This window comes from Fundulus heteroclitus, chromosome 1 (genome assembly GCF_011125445.2).
Source record: "Fundulus heteroclitus isolate FHET01 chromosome 1, MU-UCD_Fhet_4.1, whole genome shotgun sequence".
In the NCBI taxonomy this organism is placed as follows: Eukaryota; Metazoa; Chordata; class Actinopteri; order Cyprinodontiformes; family Fundulidae; genus Fundulus; species Fundulus heteroclitus.
In genome coordinates this window covers 18626061-18646577 of record NC_046361.1, presented here as the reverse complement: position 1 = coordinate 18646577, position 20517 = coordinate 18626061, and the positions used below count along the sequence as shown (strand labels likewise).

General features: G+C 38.7%; 1 protein-coding gene across 2 annotated transcripts in view; it reads left to right on the top strand.

The window, feature by feature from the left end:
- The first annotated feature begins 13435 nt into the window (after positions 1 to 13435).
- The window catches only part of ampd2b (adenosine monophosphate deaminase 2b), a 30575-nt gene continuing 23493 nt past the window's right edge, over positions 13436 to 20517 (top strand). The window contains exons 1-2 of one of the 2 annotated variants that reach the window (XM_021320494.2): positions 13436 to 13533; positions 13660 to 13844. In XM_021320494.2, coding sequence (XP_021176169.1) covers positions 13736 to 13844 — 109 coding nt within the window. In that variant the 5' untranslated portion in view covers positions 13436 to 13533; positions 13660 to 13735. Of the gene's footprint in view, positions 13534 to 13659; positions 13845 to 20517 lie in introns of those variants that run through there. The other variant, XM_036136967.1, reaches the window with a different exon arrangement.

Sequence of the window (20517 nt, the reverse complement as noted above, 5' to 3'; positions counted from 1 at the left end):
ACAAGGCAGGAGGCATTAAGGTTTTATAAACGTCTTACAGCTAAGAGGTTTAAATCGCAGGTGGTGAGGTAGCGGCTAAATACAGCTGTCGGGCTGCACTGTGCAGTTCACGGGGGTCTCCGTGATGACATGACCAGAATGCTTGGTGCACATTATGCAATCTGCTTCGGTTCCAGCGGGCTCTCACACATTTTTGGTGTACCTAAATAAAATACATATATATGTGTAAGTGTTTTGAGGAGGCGATGTGGAGGTTAAGCCCGGTCAGATTATGCAGAGGGACCGGAGCTGCTGATCTGTGAGCTGCCTTTTGTGGTTCAACGCTAGAGATCAGAGGGTGTTGTCTTTGGGCCTGTTGGGTTACTGCTTGTCAGAAGCCTAATACTGAGAAACTGTATATGAGATACTAATTCAATCAAAGACTGACTGTTTCTGCAAACTTTGCCTTAAGTATGTCCAAAAAACAAATTTGGAAATTTACTTTAAAAGTTTCATTGTGTGCAGAATGCAAAATAATATAAAAAAACTGAATACGGCTATTTGCAAATAATAGTCTCTAATTGACTGGGTAAGAAAAATACACAGATTTAACATTTATTAGCACCACAGGCAAATATGTGTAAAAAGACTTTTAAATCGAATCCATCTTTTATTGCAGCAGCATATTCTCACAAAGAATTTTAAAAAATAATCATTTAATTTCAATGCATTTATTCAGTGGAGAAAATCCAACATTAGGAAATCAAAATTATTAGCAACCTCAACATTTCCCATAAAATAGATACAACCAAAGCAATTTTTGGTTCACATTTTACTTTTTAAAGTCGGTTAGGGTGTCAAGAAGTTTTAATAAACAATTAATGACTCTCCCTTAAGTATCGAAATGACACCATTTCTCTTAACCGCTCTTCAAAATGGGAAAGACCAGAAAGCTCACCAGATATTTGGTGATGTTCATAAGTCAGGAAATGGCTAAAGAAAACAACAAATTTATCAATATGCACAATCAGAGCTATAACAAAGAATTTGAATCAACTAGAGCTGTGAAAAACATCTAAGTTTATCCAGGGAGAGAAAAAAACTAAATGCTTTGTTCAGATGAGACAAAGAGTTTTTTCTGCAGCAAACACTCAAGTAAGAAAGAGGATCTGTAATTCAATTCAATTTTATTTATATAGCTCCAATTCATGAAACATGTCATCTCAAGGCACTTTCCAAAGTCAATCATGTGGGCCTGTTTCTGTTCTAAAGGCTCTGGGAACGTCAGGAGATTTTAATTAAGAGAGGATCCAGGACACATGGAAGAGCGAGAGAGATTACGCAAAGACAAATGGGCAAAGATCTCCATTTCTGCATGGCTCACCCCCGTGAAATGGTAAAGGAGAAGACTGAGGATTAGTCCTCATAACAACCCTCTGAAGCTGTAAAGCTTCTGACAGCAGAAAACCAACAATTGTTGCTTGTAAAAAAAGATACATGTTTTGGGATTTTATTTCCCCAATATTAATGTACTCACAATACAGGTTGGAGTGTAAAAGTATGTTTGTGTAAGATTATGCTACTATAATAAAATATGACTATTTACTGGTGAGTATTATGCACTTAAACAGCTGACGTACCCAAATCAGCATCACTATTATTAACACCCAATAGATTTTAAGGCTGACTTTGTTTTCAACGCCAGACTGACCAGTAAAGGCAAAAACAAAGAATACAAAGAATGGTTCAGTGATGACTAGCTTTCAAAACTGTTAAATCTGTCTGTTTGGTCCCAGTAACCCAAACACCAGGATAAACATCTAATAATGGGTCGGTTACGAAGCAGCAGGTCCGTAATGTGACGGGTGCAAAAACAACTAAAGATGCTGAGGTTTTCAGAAGCAGCATTTCAAGTCAAAGCTTTTTTTTATGTCTGTTTAAAATTGGAAATAATTGAGTTTTGCTCTACTAATTCACAATATAATTTAAGACCATCCTGGAGAAAGATGTGTTTGCATAAAATGAGGCCATATGAAATCTAAGGTGATACATTTTTGGAAAATTCTCACTCTCTCTCTCCGCACAGCATTAAAACGGTTCTCGTAATGAACTACCAGCAAATATACTTGTAGGAAATTAAAGACAAACCTTGAGGAAGGCAGGGTTAATTTCATCAGTGGTGATCTTCCTTTAAAAGAGAAATAAAATCCACCACAGGACGAAGAGCAACAGATTTAAGTTTACTACTGATCTAAAGCAATCAGCCAAATCCCCCACTGCATTTTAACAACAACAAAAATTATTTTTGACTGATACTTTTTATAGCTAAAGTGATCAAGTTACCTGTGATATATATTAAGTTTTGTTTCGTGCATCTGGTCTTTATCTCTCTTAACCACCACTGTATACGACATTTCATCCTGGGGGACAACCAAGTTTTGAAAGAAGCTGAACCCAAAAGAAACCATCATGTATGCTGATGTGCAGTGTTGTCCACCCTGGGACAGGTCTGAACATGGGTAACAAAGAAGCTGAGGGTTTGAAGCAGATGGTTACCAGCTGTTAATATTGAAATGCTAATGAGCTTTTAAAAAAGTTCTTTTTTTCTCTGAAATATCAACAACACTATATAATAATAGTCATTATATAATAATAATAATAATAATAATAATAATAATAATAATAATAATAATAATAATAATAATAATAATAATAATAATAATAATAATAATAATAATAATACTAATAATAATAATAATAATAATAATAGACTGGAAGTGGCCCTGCCAGGGTCTGGATGTGAGTCTGATAGAGAATCAGTGGACAGAGCAAATTGGCTTTCTGAAAAGCTTCTCGTAAACTTTGTAAACTGCCCAAACAAACAGCCCTCTTTGTGAGCGTGTTGTACGTGAAGCCAGCTGAACAAAACTCGGTTGAACGTCTCATCTTGGCAGAGAGCCTTAGATCCAGTTAAGTGACGTCAAGGTCAAACAGGCTCAGAGGACAAACAATGGCCTGGTGCAGCTCAATGACAAAATGTTTGACATACTGAAAACGGTGAGAGGCAATCAACAGTTCAACGACTTTGAACTTATAAAAAATGCACTTAAAATAAGACTGACCACAGAATATACGCAAAATTAGATACCCAGTCTTTAAGTTATCCTGCCTTTCATCTTTGCAATCTACAATTGGCCTGTTGTGTCCTTAAATACTCAGCAAAGACTCACTTCACTCTGCTGCTAATGTTGCACTAATTGCATGCAACCTGGTGGTTGCAGCCTAATTCCCTGAACGCTTTCAAGCAGGCTAATCACCGTAACATATCAAGTGGTGGCAGCCAATCCCATTAGGCCGTGGTCAGTGTAGGCCCCACTCAGTGCACAGCTCTGATCTGTTGACGAGATTACTCACAGGGCCTTAGATCAATCTGAGTGACAGGAACGAGCCATGTTACATCATGACGTAAGAAGGAAGAGGAAAAAAATTTGTTTTGCCCCGCATTAATATGGATGAACAGGTCAGGGTGAAAACCTACCAATAATATTCATCAGAACGACTGCTGTGAGTTAAGTTTCTCAGCTGAAATAACAAGGAACCATTGATTCTCCAGGGAATCCCAGTGAGGATGGACAGAAAAGCCTCTTTAAACAAACCATGATGTTTGGCGGATGATTAAACTAGACTGATACCTCTGTGATCTGGGAATCTTCAATGAAGTCCAGTCTAAAAGATGTGCTGAGAGGTGTACTTTTGTGTTTGGTAGAAATAGATGTGTGTAAAGTCCTCTGTAGGCTCCATTACAGAAGGCTGCCAGCCACTGATGAGCTCAGATGGTTTTAGTCTTAGAGCTTTCCAATTGAGGGCAAAACAAATGAGTCCCTCTAATGATACGTGGAGGTGGGACCTTTGCCACTCTATAACATCAAAGTCTATACTGACAACTACGGTTAATTTCTTGCATGAAAATAGCAATTTGTCACACTAGATGGCAGTTTGTACAGTATGATGTTAACTGATTGCCTAAATGTAGCTTTTCCTCTATTTCAACTGTAACTTCCTGCCATATATGATAAAAAGTCTCAAATATATTCCATTGCACAGAAAGAAAGGAGATTTGTGTTTAGCAAATAATTTTTGTTGCAACATTGCTTCTTCACAATTAATTTTGGAAAGCGAGCTTGTTTTCATTTAAATGGAGCTATTGAAGCGGAAATTCATTTGTGGATTAAGCAGCAGAGTCAAGCGTTTGTGTGAACCCAATAAAAAAAATAAAAAGAAATGCACCAAATGCTCTCTATTGGTGCCAAACTGTTAATTCTACTGCTGAGTGTTGTTTGCTGGCATTTATTGAATTGGCTGAAGTTTAAAGAAACAAAGACAGATTAATTATTTTAAGCAACAGCAACAGCTGTGCATGGGAAACACGCACACCCTGCTGGGACCTTCTCCTCAAGACGGTCACCAGGTTGGTCACACAATGCTGTGGGACGGCTTCTAATTCCTCAATAAGCATTTGTAACACTATGCCACAAACAGTCCACCTAAACTAATCCCTCAAGTGTTTAATGGGGTTGCAGTCAGCGCTGCAGGCAGATCTTTCCATCCTCTCCACCTCCAAATTCTGCCGCTGGTCTCTCATAAACTCCTTCCTCTGTGGAGGTGAGTATTAACATCTTGTTGACATGGGCTCAGAAATCTTTTTTGACCCACATGCAAGAATCATTCAGGACACAGAGAGTGATTAAGGAGATGAGGTGATGGTGAAGGATGTGAGGGAAGGATATAACCCGTTATGTGAGTTGTCCTGGGTACTGAAGGCCTGAAGCTGAAGCAGACACTGATCACTGAGAGAGGGCAGGCAGGAAACTGCTGGAGACAAAGGAGCTGCAGACCATGGGTTGTTTTCCAGGAGGTTTTTATTATGAGGAATCCTGAGCTTGGCTCCAGGAAGGCGTGGAGTCCAAAGAGTGGCTTTTACCTGGGAGCCACAGAGATATGGAGATGAGCTCAAAGGCAACACAAGAAAGCACTTGTAAATCTTCAATGACGAGAACTGATAGATAGTTGTGGCTTGAGGCAAGGAAGAGTCGTCTCTCAGTACCTTATGACTCCTGCAGGTGGATGAGAAGGTCCTTATCAGGTGTGCACTCTGCTGCTGGAGACCACGCCCACCAGCAAAGACCCTTCTATCTATCTATCTATCTATCTATCTATCTATCTATCTATCTATCTATCTATCTATCTATCTATCTATCTATCTATCTATCTATCTATCTATCTATCTATCTATCTATCTATCTATCTATCTATCTATCTACCTATCTACCTATCTATCTATCTATCTATCTATCTAATAATGGCATCCCTTGCTTTTCCACAGAGGGAGATGTTGTCCCACAATAACATGCTCCACCAAAAACTATTTGCCTATTAGCATTTTCCTTACAAAAAAAGCACGAGAACTATTGCCAAGGAGCAGTGTTACAACAAAGGAACTAATTGGCCAAACACAAGTTTTTTGACTTTCTGTGCTAAATATTGTTACCCAGACAAAACTCTGATCTATCCTATCAGCTTACATAGTCAGATTACTATGGTCCAAAAAAAAATCTCACTCATAATGCCACACGGAAAGATCCTGCTGTTCGTAAAGTTGTTAAAAGTTTTCTATCCAAGGAAGCCCTGGTAATCACAACAAGTCTTTCCCATGGGGACCAGCATGTGATGAAAGTAGAAAGGAACAACTCTGTCAGCTGGGACATACTCCAGGGGAAACAAGCCTCAATGTGAGCAGCAATCTCCGGTAAGCAGCTGGGCGTTGAGAGAACAGAGCAGACAGAAAGAAATGCTGTGCTGTGAATGCGCCATCCATCCATTGTCTACAATCACTTGTCTTTGCAGGGCTGCTGAGGGGCTGGTTCCTATCTCCAGGGGTCATTGGGCAAGAGGCGGGGTACTCCCTGGACAGGTCCATCACAGGGCAACACAGAACAAACAACCATGCATGCTCTGAAACCACTTAAGTTGCATTTTGCTAATACCCTGAGTTTCTGGGTATTAGATAATAGGGATAATAATGTCTCTGAGACAGTCTCATAGATTCTAATTTTATGAAGTCTTTTACTGTCCGCCATCAAACCTCAGGGAGAACTAATTCAGTTCATCCATACACTTTCTCTGAGCAGAGGACGTCCTGAAAAGAAACAGTGTGGTCACAAAGCTCATGTTTTAATTTACCGATGTGGTTGTCCGGGTCGGTGCTGTACACTGTTTTCTAGCCAACCCTGAAGGAAAGGGGTTTGCGTATGCAAATGTATAGTGTAAACACTGCTGGGATGAAAACAACCCTGATTTGGGTTATTTTTCTGGCCCAGTGCAGGGTCAAATATGGCCTGATCCAGGCATGGTGTTATTTAGCACAACAGACTAATGTTCATAAAGTAAGGCACAGGAGGAACATAGACTTTAATATGAGTTTAAAGTAATGCAATGGTGTGCACATGATCCACACTTCAAACCAAACAGAAGCCACCTGAAAACCATGGATACAGAGAGTCAAATTTAGGGAGGGCATATAAACAATTTAAAAAAGCCCAAAAAAGCCATCCATGTGGATGAGGAGCCAATTAAAAGTTGAAAAAAGGGTGAGAAAGAAAGGGCTGAGATATAGATTACTACATTAGTTTTGGTATAAAACCCACAGACCTACAAAATAAACAGGAAAAGGAAAGAAAGATTAGGATCTGAAGGACAAACAGTGTATCAATTCACTGAACCATCGTGAGTTTGGCTGGAAGAGTCTCGTGAAGTTTTAACACCAGAACAGAAAACACGTTTTGCTGGGATGGAACCAAAAGGCTGCAGGCTTTGTGGAAATCAAGAAGCTAAACGCTTGGATATCTTCTAAATTTGACCAAAAATGAAACTTAGAAAGAAATGCACAACATGCTGGAGGATATATTGCACAACAACGCACCATTTATGTTTTGAATTCTGGTGGTTTTCAGGAATACAAACTTTGTATAAGGGCAGTAAAATGCTAATAAAAATCTGTTCAATAATCTGATTTCCTACATTGTGTTTGAAAACTACCAAGTTCAGCCCAAAATGATTTATTCTTCGTACAGATCTAAATTTTACCAACCTCAAAAGCTTGAAGTTCAACACCAAAAGTAAATTATATAAATACCAGGGGAGACATGAAAAAAGTGGGCTAGCAACTGAAAGAACATGTAATGTAAATTAAGGCATTTTTTGTATTTACGAGATTATTAATAATTTTTGACAATTATTGATTTTTGATCAAATGTAAATAAAAATATATATTTGTTTTTCAAAATTAATAAACATTTCACATCATCCTGTCTCATTGCCGGCCTGAAATAAAATTCTTGGTTCAATGAAAATCATTTCTAAATTAAGATTTGGAGCTTAGCTGTATGATGTGCATATGTAAAAGTGTCTCTAATGGACAAGATAAAAGTATTTAAATCTTTTAACGGCATCTTCATAAATAAAATATGGCTCTGTCCTTTTAGATCTATTATTGTAAACTCATGTTTTGCACATTGTTGAAATGTGTGACTGCTGTCTATTATTTGAAAACAGACAAAAAGAGGATAATGGCCATCATTGTGTTCTCAGAATGTCAAATGTTTATAAATTAGCTATGCTTCAAATAAGAAATTTAAAAAAGAGGAAATTCTAACCAGGAATGGTCGACAAGGGAGTTTTCACCATTTAGTTTTGAAAGGTGGCTCGGTGTTCTGGTGCCTTTCACTGGCAGTCAACGGGTAATTTCCTCAAATGATCAATGTAGAGATAGCTCATCTAGCTGGTATCTGAACAGACAGATAGATGCACTGGTCAGAGTGGAAAGAGTCAATTAAGACTGACTGGGTATGCAAAAGTGGGCTGAGTTGCAGACTGGTGGCTCCCAGAGCGACCCAGAGCCCACCAAAAACCAATTCTCCTTTCATGACATGGCCATAAATGCATGTAGAGACTGGGAAATCTTCTCAGACATTATAGGAAATATATCTGGACAAAGCTGCTGAGACACTTGAAGAAAAGCTGTGGCCCTCTGTTGGTCAGATGAAGCAGGGCAGGCTGATCCTCTCCCAGAATGATACCGACCCTGTTCACACAGGATGGTCAATGACCTGCAGAGGTGCAGACAGAACACTGACTTTAATCCGGCTTAAAACCTGTAGATTGATTTATAGAGAGCTCGCTTTGGCAGTGCATGAGTAGACCTGTGAGAAAAGAGATTAATATAACCCTGTGTTGGTGTGGAAATCTCAGACCGGTGCACACGTACACACTGAAAGTGTGTGTTGAGGGAATTTTTAAATTTTTCCAACTATTGTTTTTCTTGTGTTTTATTATATTTTCTGCTGTTTTAGAGCTGCTGTCAATGTTGATACTGAAACGTACAAAATGTGCATGTGAAACTTCAAAAGGACATAATTCAGTGTGTCAGGGCTCTAAAGCAGGGGTCAACAACATGGTGCCCATGGGTATGTGGAGTCTTCAAGCCTGTTCAAAAAATAGCACAACGCTCTTGTGAGCTGCATCTAAAATGTTATTTTATTTAGTTGCTCTTCCTTTTTTACTTGTATTTACATAGATTTAAGAATAATAAATGCATTAAAAACATGTTTATATTACATAAGGTTAAGGTGAGCTCTGACTCTTGTACTTCAAAGGTCAGTACAGGTAGCCCTCCGTATCACACAGTAGGGATGAAGTAGCTCATTTAAAGGTGATCCCTGTTCTAAAGGTTTCTCATACCACTAGAGGGCGCATGTTCCCCACTGTTGCAATGTGTTTTTTTTTTTTAATCAAGTTTCAGTCCTATGAATAAGTAATAAGTAACCAACCACACACCCGGGCCCTCCTGCTGAGTGTATTGACACACGTTTGGCCCCATTACACCTTTCGCTTGGCAGTGAGCTGGTTCAGTAGGGAACTGTCTCCCTGCACAACACGAGGGTTTTGTCAAAACCTTCCTGTCGGTGCTGCTGTTTGTTGAGTTTAAATGCTTATCAAGCCCCTGTATGTTTATCTTTTAGTTTCTTAGTAGTATTTTTCTATTGTTGCAAGTGTCCTGAAACAATCTCAAGACATGTTTATAGTTTTTCATCAGGAATAATGTGATAATGATTGTTTATCTCTCTGTAATTAGCTTATAACCAGTCCAGGATGCACACAGTGCCTTCTGGGAAATGCAGCAGCCCTCCAGATGGATGGCTGCAAGGCCCAGAGAACGCAAAACAACCGAACGAGAGCAGCACTTTTATTTCCAGTGTCCTTTACGTCAGATCTTTCTCATTTTCCTGTCAGCAGGAGATTTACAGAAGATTTTAACAAGCGATAGATTTGCTCAGAGAGGCTGCTGTTACTCGTCAGTTCTTTGTGACCTTAGTCATTTGGTGTGACTGTCCTTTTGCAGAACCTGTACGGAAAGTAGCTCCAGTAAACTGTTGTCCCGGTGTGGTAGAGCTAAGGAAGCTTTAGAGCAGGGGTGTCAAACATACGGCCCGCGGGCCGGATCCGGCCCGCCGAACAATTTAGTCCGGCCCGCTGGCTAAATGGATTATCATTATTAAATTTTTATTTTTTTTTATTATTTTTTTTTCCAGTGTCCTGTCTGGCAACGTGGCAATAAGAATTGTTGTCTTAATGCCAAAAAGAGCTCATCAGATTTGACTTTCACCAGTGGAGCAGAACTGCTTTTGCCATAGTGCTCCGCTTGATTTATGAATGTGAATAGTTTTATTATGATTCATGCGGGGAATATCTCAAATGATATGGACACCACAATGGGAAAGTAGGAGAGGAAAGGAAGAACAAGAAGAATAAAAGAAAAGGTGAAAGAAAGAGGAGATAAAAGGAAGAGAATGATAAAACAATTATTGAAAAAAACATGTACTTTGTTTAATTGAAAATATGCAGTTCCTATATTGTCCACGAGGGGCGCCGTGTTTTAATCAGCAGATGGAAGCACTGAGCTTCAGATGTGGAAAATTGATTTTAAAATTAGAAAATTTATTTATTCATAATATATTGTGTAAAAGTGAAATTCATTTAATATAAAAATCAACAACAAGTCCACTTTTATTAGTTCTATTTAATCTTGCAATGAGTTAACTCGTGTGGTCCTCTTGAGATTAGATTAAGCTGCATGCGGCCCCTAAACCAAAATGAGTTTGACACCCCTGCTTTAGAGAAATACTTTTTCCAGCTTTAAATGTTTGTTTGTTTTCTATAAAAGATCCAAAAAACTAAAATTCAGGCAGGGTGTGCACACAATGAGTTCCTAACTAGAACCCTCACTCCAATCATTAGGAAGGAAAATTTGAATAGCAAAATTTTTTTGGTGACATGAATATAAAAGCATGCTGAGTAAGGAAAACGATTAAAGATAATACAATAATGTTCACATACATGTCCATTTGGGCAGCTGTCGCTAACATCAGCCCACCACACGCTGAAATAACCACAACCTGTGTGAATGGGCTGAAATCGGCACTGCTATGTTACTTCTGACTGGAATATTGACGTTTTGGAAAAACCCAGCAAATGTCCAGACTTGAATCTGACAATGAATCTGAGGAGGGAGTGAAAGATTAGGCTGATGGCAGGGGTCCCCCCTGGTAATTATTGGACATATGTTAAAAAAGGTCAACAATTTAAAAAACAATTAAACTGCTGTAGTACCATCAAAATTGCTAGTCTTTTTAACATTGTTGTATTATCTATTAAATGAGTGGAAAAAAATGTCTTACAATTCAGCAATTCCATCTCTTCTGTTTCAAGAAGGAGATTTTGTGTATTTCTCAGATCAAGATTATTTAGTATCAGATTTAAAAAAATAAATAAAACTTCTATTATGGATTATAGAAAAACCAGTGAGAGTTACTAGGAAAAAGAAATCAAGGATTAAATTCAATGTCAAACCTCCACCAGATCTAACGACTAATGGTTTAATGAAGTAGCAGGAGATCCACCAACAGTTCTTATGCTGAAAACTATACAACTGCAGCTAAAAACTAAATGTTTTATAAAGAAGAAATTTAATGTTCAGTCCCCAAGCTGATGAAAAATCGAACTTTTGTCAGATTTGTGTTTCTCCACATGTGGATCAAAAGGCTTTTGACCCACATGTTTGAACTTTTTTTAAAGTTGATCAGGGTATTTAGAAACATTTGATTACTAATCCACAACGTCCTGACAGATGCCAGTTTCTCTTCGTCTCTTAAAAAAGGTAAATATGAGCAACTATGGCTGTTGTTTGTTAATGTTCATAAGAGGGAAGTAAATTGCCATAAGATAATTCCTACTTGCAAAAGCTAATTCACATCTACAGAGCAGCAATGAGTTCAAGTATAAGGAATAAACCAATCTGAGCGAGGACCTACATTTTATTTTCAGAGTGAGATCACGAAAGGCTTTGTAGACATCTTTATCAGACGTGCCAGGAGGTTTCTGTGTTCAAACTTCAGATTCAGGGATGGATTTGAGTATCTTCTCTTGAAATGACTTACTGCTCTCATTAAAGTCAAAAAATGGGTTATGGAGGCTTTCCCAGCTGCCAACAAGCAAAAGGCAGGGTACAAGTCACCAGTCCATTGCAGGGCTGACAGCCTTCAAGAAAGAAGCTCAAAACATTTATAGAAAGTATTTTTTTAGATGCTAATTAAATAAACGCTCTTTGAGATCATTTTTGTCTATCAGGGATAGCTTATGATGACTTGTTAATGACTTGAAATTTAAACTATAAGACTTAGACTTGACTTGAGATTCATTAGTCTTGATTTATGACTCAACGTGAGATTTGACCAGAAAGACTGGATTTACATGTGATTTGGTTCCACCTGCTGAGATTAAATTAGGATTTTTGAGACAAATCCAAAATAGTGGGGTTTCTTGTTTGGTTTCTTTTTATCAGACTTTCAGGCTCCTTTTGCTTTCTAAAAAACAAAAGTAAAAGTATAAATGCACAAATAGAGAACTCGTGGCTGATTTTCAATCTCCAGTTCTGTAAACCTTTGATTTGCTGACTTCAGCAGATGTTTATTTCTCTTTAGCAACTATAATTAACAGTATTGAAGATATTTTCTCTTAGCCTCCCAGTAAGAAAGTGGCTATTAAGTGCCTTATGAGTAGATAACAAAGTAACATATGTGAGATGACAGTTACTGTAAGAAATGTTTTTGCACAAGTAAAACAAATAAAAATCATTTTGAGTAAACAGTTTAAACTGTTTTTGGCATCTTAAATTAGATTAAAAATCAGTAGCTTTGGCAAAAGTGGGCATAAAGCAATCAACAAATGCTCCCAGAGGATGTGCTAATTTCACACACTGATAATTAACAACATTTTTGAAGACATCTTCAACACAAATATGATCAATAAATATGAATTGGTTTTATTACGGACTATTTAGTCCGTAATAAAACACATTTTTACAGAGCAATAATGATTTTAAAAGCAACTGGTAGAAACCAATCTGGACGAGGAAGGCTTTGTTGACATCTTTACCAGACGTGCCAGTAATTGTGGAGGGCTCTGAAAAAACAAGTGGACTTTTTTCCGAAGTTTGAAAACAAGGCCTTTTTGGGCAATAATATAAAGCTTGGAACTCCACACTACTCCAGACATTTGAATTGAGAAAGCTTTCTGGATGGGAAGCGAAACGTCTTCAAACATCGGGAAAAAGTCCAGTTGTTTTGTTTTTCTAACTTCTTTTTTTGAAAGGATTTGAGTATCTTCACTTGAAATGCCTTGACTGAAGTCTGATTGAAGTCAAAAAATGGGTTATTGCCAACAAGTAAAAGGCAGGGTACAAGTCGCCAGTCTATTGCAGGGCCGACAGCCTTCAAGAAAGAAGCTAGAAACATTTATAGAAAGCATTTTTTAGAGGCTCATCTTCATCATCCTCATGAAAAACATGATCAATAAATGTGAATTAGTTTTACTAGGAACTTTGTTGTCCCCAATAAAAAAAAAAAATTTCAGTGGTGAATTATGAGCATGAAACAACTCCGTTTTAACCCGTGTGATGTGACCTTTGAGCTTTTAAGACTGAACTTGCAGAGTACGGCTGTACCCGCATTAATCTCTGTTTTACTACCGCTGTGTAAGGCTAGCGTGGATATTATCACTGCAATATGAAGCTCACTTGTTTTCACACTCACTTGTTGAATTCAATGCAACCCCTTTCACTATTTGTTGTTTCAAGTTTGCTCGCCCCCACTCTGCACTACGGAGTACGCACAGATTTGTGGTCGTCATGGCAACAGCACACCGTGTGCGTGCTTTGTAGCTGTTGTGCGTGCCTCTGTGTGTGTGTGTTTGTGGGTTTTATTGTGCGCATGACAGGGGGGAATGCAAGCCCCTTCGTCACCCCCCACCTACCCCCACCCCCATCCCCGTTGCAGCTCAGGCACTGGGGTCTTTGCAGAGGGGGCGGGGTCTGTTTCTCTGCAGAGGGATGCTGATGCTGGACCAGTGAGTCGGGAAAACCCTGCTCACACACTTACTGCAGTAAGATTCCCTCAAGCTAGAAGCATCTGTGCTACATCTCCGCTCTCTCTCTCTCTCTCTCTCCCTCTCTCCTGTCTGTCCTCCTCCTTCTTCGCTTCTCATCCAGCATCACTCTGTCCTCCACAGATCAGCTTGACTCCTTCAGTGCTCTCACTCCTCTTCCTCACATTTGAGCCGAGCCGAGGGACACGATCTGGGAATCATGTCCTCCAACGTGCCCTCCGGGAGCGCAGCCGGCGGCTCCGGGGCCAAAAGCAAGCCCCTCTCCCCCTATAAGAAGCGGGGCAGCCTGCAGTACACAGTCAGCACAGGTGAGTGGAGGAGGCGAGAAGCTGCTCACATCAGCATCAAATTCCATGTTTCAGTTCAGACAGTTTTAGAGGATGAGCACCAGAAAAGCTTTGCAGGTTAAAATAGTCGGTGGGCATCACTTTGGCTTTAGTTGCAAGCGGTTTGCCGCAGTTGAAATGCGAACCTGTTGATTACAGACAGATGCCAGAGATGCGGATATTCTCTGCAGTTTCATGCATGTGTACAGCCCTCCTGTTATCGTTCCTTTTCCTGTTTTCTGGCTTGTTTTAGAAGAGTAAAAAACATCCTGCGTGGTTCCCGAGAGCTTATTTGCCCTCCAATAAACCACGGCACTATGAAACAATTTGGATGTTGTATAACTCAAGTTTCTCAGGTGAACGCTCCTATGCTGTCAGTCGTCATGTTTAAAACTGAATGACAGGAATGTTGCTCTTAAAGCATTTTGCATTTTTCTTGAGAGCAGAAACTTGATGGCTTTCTTTTTTTTTTTTTTTTTTTTTTGCTTAGCTGGTTAACTCCAATGAGAGAATATGTATGTCGGTACCTCGGGACTTTGTTCCAGGCTGAAAGAGAGGATTAGTCTCCTCTCTGATGTATGCACATGTCGGTCAGCCTTTTATCCGAACCACAAAGAGGGCTCGTCATATCCTGATCCAGCTACAGTTTCTCTGAAATGCAAAACTTGTTCGTTTGTTCCAGAGGGGTATGATGCAGAGGGGACATTTTCTCAAATACGATCAAAGCGTCCCTGGGTCCAGACGCTTTTTTAAGACCTTATATGTCCTATTTAGCCCCACACTCAGGTGTTTATGTTAACCCTTTCAGGAGGAAAAATACAAACACCTGCAGATAACTTCTGCACCGTCGCAGAGTTTTGTTTTTTGTCTATCGACTCTGTAACATGACGTGTGCTAAATTGGTGATATATAAATATAGAAAAAAAACTGATTTGATTTTGATTTGTCTTTGCAAAAGATGAATATTGAGAGTAGACACATGGAGATGCAGAGGGGTAATTATAGAATTGCTTGGTGTTATCTAGTAAACTATGTGCTGTAATCAAGTTGTGAGGATGATGTTTGGGAAAAAAAACGTAAATACAGATATTATGGTTGGGGTTTTACTTGTTGTTTGACCTACAATGGCTCTCAGAAGTTTACAGCCCCTTGTTCAAAACATTTTTCTACATATAATGATACATTTATCCTGTATTTATCTACAAAATTGATAAATCTACTAAAAGGGTAAAAGAAAGTTTAAAACAGCCTGGATGCATAAATGTGCACAGCTCTCAACTAATACTTTGTTAAAAACACATTTTGATTCTTTGTCAGGATTCAGTATCCTCAGGTAGGAATCTATCAGCAGATCACATCTTCATTAAGTAATATTTACCCATCCTAACTTGCAAAGGTTCTCCAAATCTGTAAAATCCGGTTAAAATCTTCTGTTCACGGCCCACAAATGTTTAATCTGATTTTGTTTTTAGACATTTTCAAAACACCAATTCCCTTCAATTAGATTATTCTTTTGATGACTTAATTGAACACTTAAACTTACTATGATGCTGAAAAACTAGGACCAAATTTGAAGATTCAAGCCAGGTCTGGGTGTTTTCTTGGAAAGAAAATACTTTAGTCCTGCAATACTTCTCAGTCCAGATATTTGGAAGATCCAGGAGATCGTTGTCACACGTAAAACACAACCTGTATCTGTTGGAAATTACCGCAGCTCTTCCAATTTCTTTATTTTATCAGGTTCATCAGATTCTCGTTACTAGACAGCAGGTTTGAACATAAGAAAACTGAACAATGAAACTGAATCAAACTGTGAATGGACTGAACTTTTATAGCATTTTTCCACTCATTCTGACCACTTAAAGCGCTTTACACTATAGCCACATTCACCCAATCGCTCTCAATAGGTCTTTAACAGAGCGTTTGTTCAAGGGTGTGCACACGATTGCAACAAAGCTACTGCACATTTAAATGTTTTTTTCCTTAATGTTAAAAAAGTGCTTGTGTTTCACTTAGATGATTTTAAATGGTTATCCTGTTATATGTGGGACATTTTGAAATGATCTGAACAAAATCTCTTGTCGATCATAAAACTTGTTATTTTAACACTGGTGTTTACCACCATTTTCCCATTGTTGATTTCATGAGAACATAAGAAAATAACATTTTAAAAGACACATTAATGAGCGCAATAATTATGGGCTGTTTGGTGGCACAATGTCACATCACAATGTAATTGTTTTAGCAGAAGATTTGTAATGGTACATTTTATTTTGTTTATTTAATATTTATTATAGTTTGTGTTTGTGAAGCTTTGACTGTATATCATTGAAATTTGAAGACCGTATTCCTCGTCTTGACTTTGAAAAAATTGCACTGCAAAAATGGATCTAAAAATAGGTAAAATGTTCTTAAAGTTAGTGTTTTTATCCTTGATTTGAGCAGGTAAATAAGATTATCTGCCAATGGAATGAGTATTTTGACCCCTAATATAAGATAATTAGACATCCTGCACTTGAAATAAGATGATGGAGATGAATTGTTCCTATTTTAAGTGCACAAATCTTATTCCATTGGCAAATCATCTTATTTACCTGCTCAAATTAAGGACAAATACACTAATTTTAGGAACATTTTACTTATTTTTAGTTCCGTTTTTGCAGTGTGTTAATGTGAATAAATATAATTTAGCAATAGAATTATTCAGTTTCAACATTTTCTCAAAATTTTTTATATGTTCCTATCACCAATGGGACGACAGAGTGGCACTTTAGCTGTGACTTTAGTTTATGGTCAATCTGCTTGATAATTCAGTTACATCACTGACATCTGATCCAACAGCAGGAAAGGAGACCGAATCACCAGCTCCCACATCAGGACGGCTTTACCAATTACCCAGTATTAGAGCTCAGAAGTTAAAGCATTATTATAAGAAAACGCTCTCTTGTTGGGTGAAATAATTGTAAAGATGCTGCTTTGGTGGAGACGTCTTTCTTTTACCTCTTCAGCTTTGGAGGCAGACTGTACTGTCTGTGGGGACACATGTGAAGCCTTCAGGGTTTGAATGCAGACTGAACACTCTCTGCAGAGGCACACGAAATCAACAACACTCATATTTGATGTTATCAGAGAAAGCTTCCAGGGAACCGTCTGAGTAAGCAAATATGACATTTAGGTGACTCATCTCTTTTGTTTCTTGCCTTTTTTTGCAAAGGCGCTCGTGTAGTCGGGGGCAGATCGTAGAGTGTTGTAACTGTGAATGCAGCAAAATTAGGCTGCAGAGAATTCCTGATTTTGATTGCATTAGATCGGACGGCTAACGTTATCGTCTCATCAAACAATGAATTAGTCTTTAAAGGATTTGTTTTTGATGCAACCCCTTTCAATTGAATTATAAATATAGTGTGCATGACACCTTTCAACGTGGTGGATGAATAACACCTGCATGGAGCAAAAGCGGATTATTCCCTTTAACAGGTCAGCCAGCTCAGATGAAGAGTAAATGTGAAAATCTGTTTCAGGATCAGAACAACACCGGCTTGAAGTGCGTTCAGTGCACATTTTGTGCAGCAGACTTGAGCGTCGTGTCAAAATGCATTACATCATTGCAGAGTGAAGCTTTGGATGCGTGTCTTATCTGTGAAAAAGGTAGTTCTGAAATTAGAGACACCCACTCACCAGTTCGCCCACACTGGGCCGATACTATTTGGGCTTGTTGAATCTCTAAAATGTGTGCAAATGGTTGTAAATTAATGCAGCAGTAGATATCTGCTTGAGTCATGACAGCTGTCTGACATTAATTAAGATGAAAATCCTTCAGTGGAAAATGCTTTAATAGCATGGTGAAAAAAAACACAATACATTACAGAGCCTTGCTAAAGTTTTCAGACCATTTTTTCCACATATTGCCACATTACAACCACATACTTTGATTTATTTTTATTGCAATTTTATATGTCAAACCACCACAAAGTTGAGCAAATTTCTAAAGTAGAAGGGAAATTATAAGTTTTTTTACAAATAAAATGCGGCAGGCATTTTGTTTAATGCCCCCGCCCCCCCCCCCCACCCCACCCCACCCCAGTCAGCACTTTATAGAGCCACATTTCACTGTTATTAAAGCTACAGCTTCAGACGCCAAGCAAATGAAAAATTATATCCATTCTTCTTTGATAAATAGCTTAAAGTCGGTGTGATTGGATGGGTATAATCTGTGAACAGTAATTTTCAGGTCCTGCCACAGAACATCAATTGAAATTTAGTCTGGACTTTGACTAAGGCATTTTAACACATGAATGAGCTGCCATCTAAACTACTTCCTTAAAAGCTTTGGCTGCATGTTTATGGTCATCCTGTTAGAAGGTGAACCCCCTCCTACTCTTTCCTTAGTATTGAGACCGCAGCCTTTATTTAGCTCCATCCATAAACTCTGACCAGCTTCACTGTGCCTGCTGAAGAAAGGCATCCCCACATCATGATGCAGCCACTACCATGTTTTGGCATGGGGATGTTGTGTTCAGAGTGTTCTGTAGTGTTCATTTCCCTCTACATATGATGTAGGCATGTAAAACTGTAAAAGTCCAGTTTTCTTCTAATAGGATAAAAGCATTCATTCACTTTTGCTCTCCTCCCTGTGTGGCTTGTGGCAGACTTTGAACAGGACTTCTTCTAGGTTTCTTCTGGCCATTCTTCCATAAAGCCCACGTTTGAATGGTACATGTTTAATAATTGTCCTGTTACTACAATCACCTACCTGGGTTCTGTACCTCTGCAGCTCCTCCAGAGTTACCACAGGCCTTTTGGCTGCTTCTTTTATAAATGCTCTCCTTGTTGGGCTTTTTGGTTTAGATGTAAGGGCATTTTCAGAGCTTCTCCATAACTTTTTCCCTGATCTGTTCCCTGGTGTTCATGATGCTCTTCGTTGACTAACGTTCTCGCCTCTGAGGCCTTCACAGAACAGCTGTGTTCATGCTGAAATTAATTTTTGCACAAACTTTATCTGGTAATTAGGTGATTTCTGAAAGTGATTGGTTGTCCTGGATATTATTTAGGGTGTCATAGTAAAAGGGGGCTGAATACAAATGTAACATTAATCATGAAATTGATGGTCTGTGACAAACTTAATAATAATTTCAAGGTGTATGAACACTTTCTGGGCGCTGTGAGTACCATTGGCCAATAAATGACCTTTGATCACACTGGCCTCACCCACATGTTGCTCACACCTCTTTTGCCTGTGTCACATGTTATCATCACTACAATCCCACACACATGTCACAGAGCGGGTCTTTAATGCCACTGTTACGGGAATCTAATCTGAAGTAATTAGACATATTTTTCTCTATGATTAACAAGACGCCCACCCAGACACACCTTCATCTGACATCGTGTGCTTAGGCGGTCCTCCCTCTTTGTTTTCCTCCTGCCGTTTTGATGGAGCAACATCTGGCCTGATGTGCGGGTTTGAGAGGGTGGGGTCACATCTCTTTTGTCTCGGTGCTTGTGATGCAGTCGATAAACCGATCAGATACCCGATCGCAGCTGCCTCTTGAACTCACAGAGAGACCCGGGCGTGTTTGAAAGGTACAGTTCTGCTTTAGACTTTGGGTCACAATTTTAAGGCTTGAAAATATTTTGTAATTAAGGTTTAACTCTAATTTCTACCTACCTTTAATTTACGATCCAACAAAAAAAATTGGATGATCTATAATCATTAACTAACTGGATGGAAACTTTAAAGGTGGGGGGGGGGGGCATGGATAAAACAAAGTAATGAAGGAAATGTCCACTCTTTGTGATTTTTGTGTGTGAGAAACAAACAGCGTAAAAACATCCGTTTTTACTCAACAGTTTCATGCTCCTCTCAGATCAATATTTGAGAGGTGCAGTAGCCTACAAACGATTTCTGTAAGGAGGATTAATAAATAACTTTCCTCTGCTCCTTCGAGAGGATGCCAGCTGGACCAGAAACACTCACATTGCATTGTAAACCACAATCATTTTTATATGGGGACTTGATGGGATGCATTAATAGGACTAGTTAAATAACTGGACAGGCTATTTAAATCCCGTCACCCTCTTATAAATTATAACGCCTTGCTAACATTTAAATCATCAGAAAAATGTAATGAAGCTGACAGGTTTTTTTTAACATTGTTTAATTTATTTTTGCCGGTTGCTGAATCACAATATGCTTCAAAAGTTCATGCATCAAAATGAATCATTATTTGGCTGTAATGCCATACTTGACCATTAGAGAGCTGCTGCTCTGAGCAAAACCATTTCTCAATAAAATACCATAAAGAAGGGTATCCAGAGTAAAGAGAGCAAGTTTTAGTGACGCCTGCATAACGGAATAGCCGAACGGACTCCCATACTTTACTCAAACTAAAAACTGATTAGAGCCCCTAAAAAACAATTTATATTTGAGTAATGTGTCCAAGATTCACAACAAGTGAGAACATTAATTTACTGGTGTTCTGAGCTGCTGGGTTCAAAATGTCCTCAGTGTGACTTCCATAATGCTCTGCCTATCAGGAGGGGTGTGGAGTATGAATTTCATTTCATTTATTTTATTTAAGAAAGGTTGCAGTGGGGGGGATTTCAGTCATGGATTTCTGAGAATGTCTGAGGAGATCTCCGTACAGTTGTATCA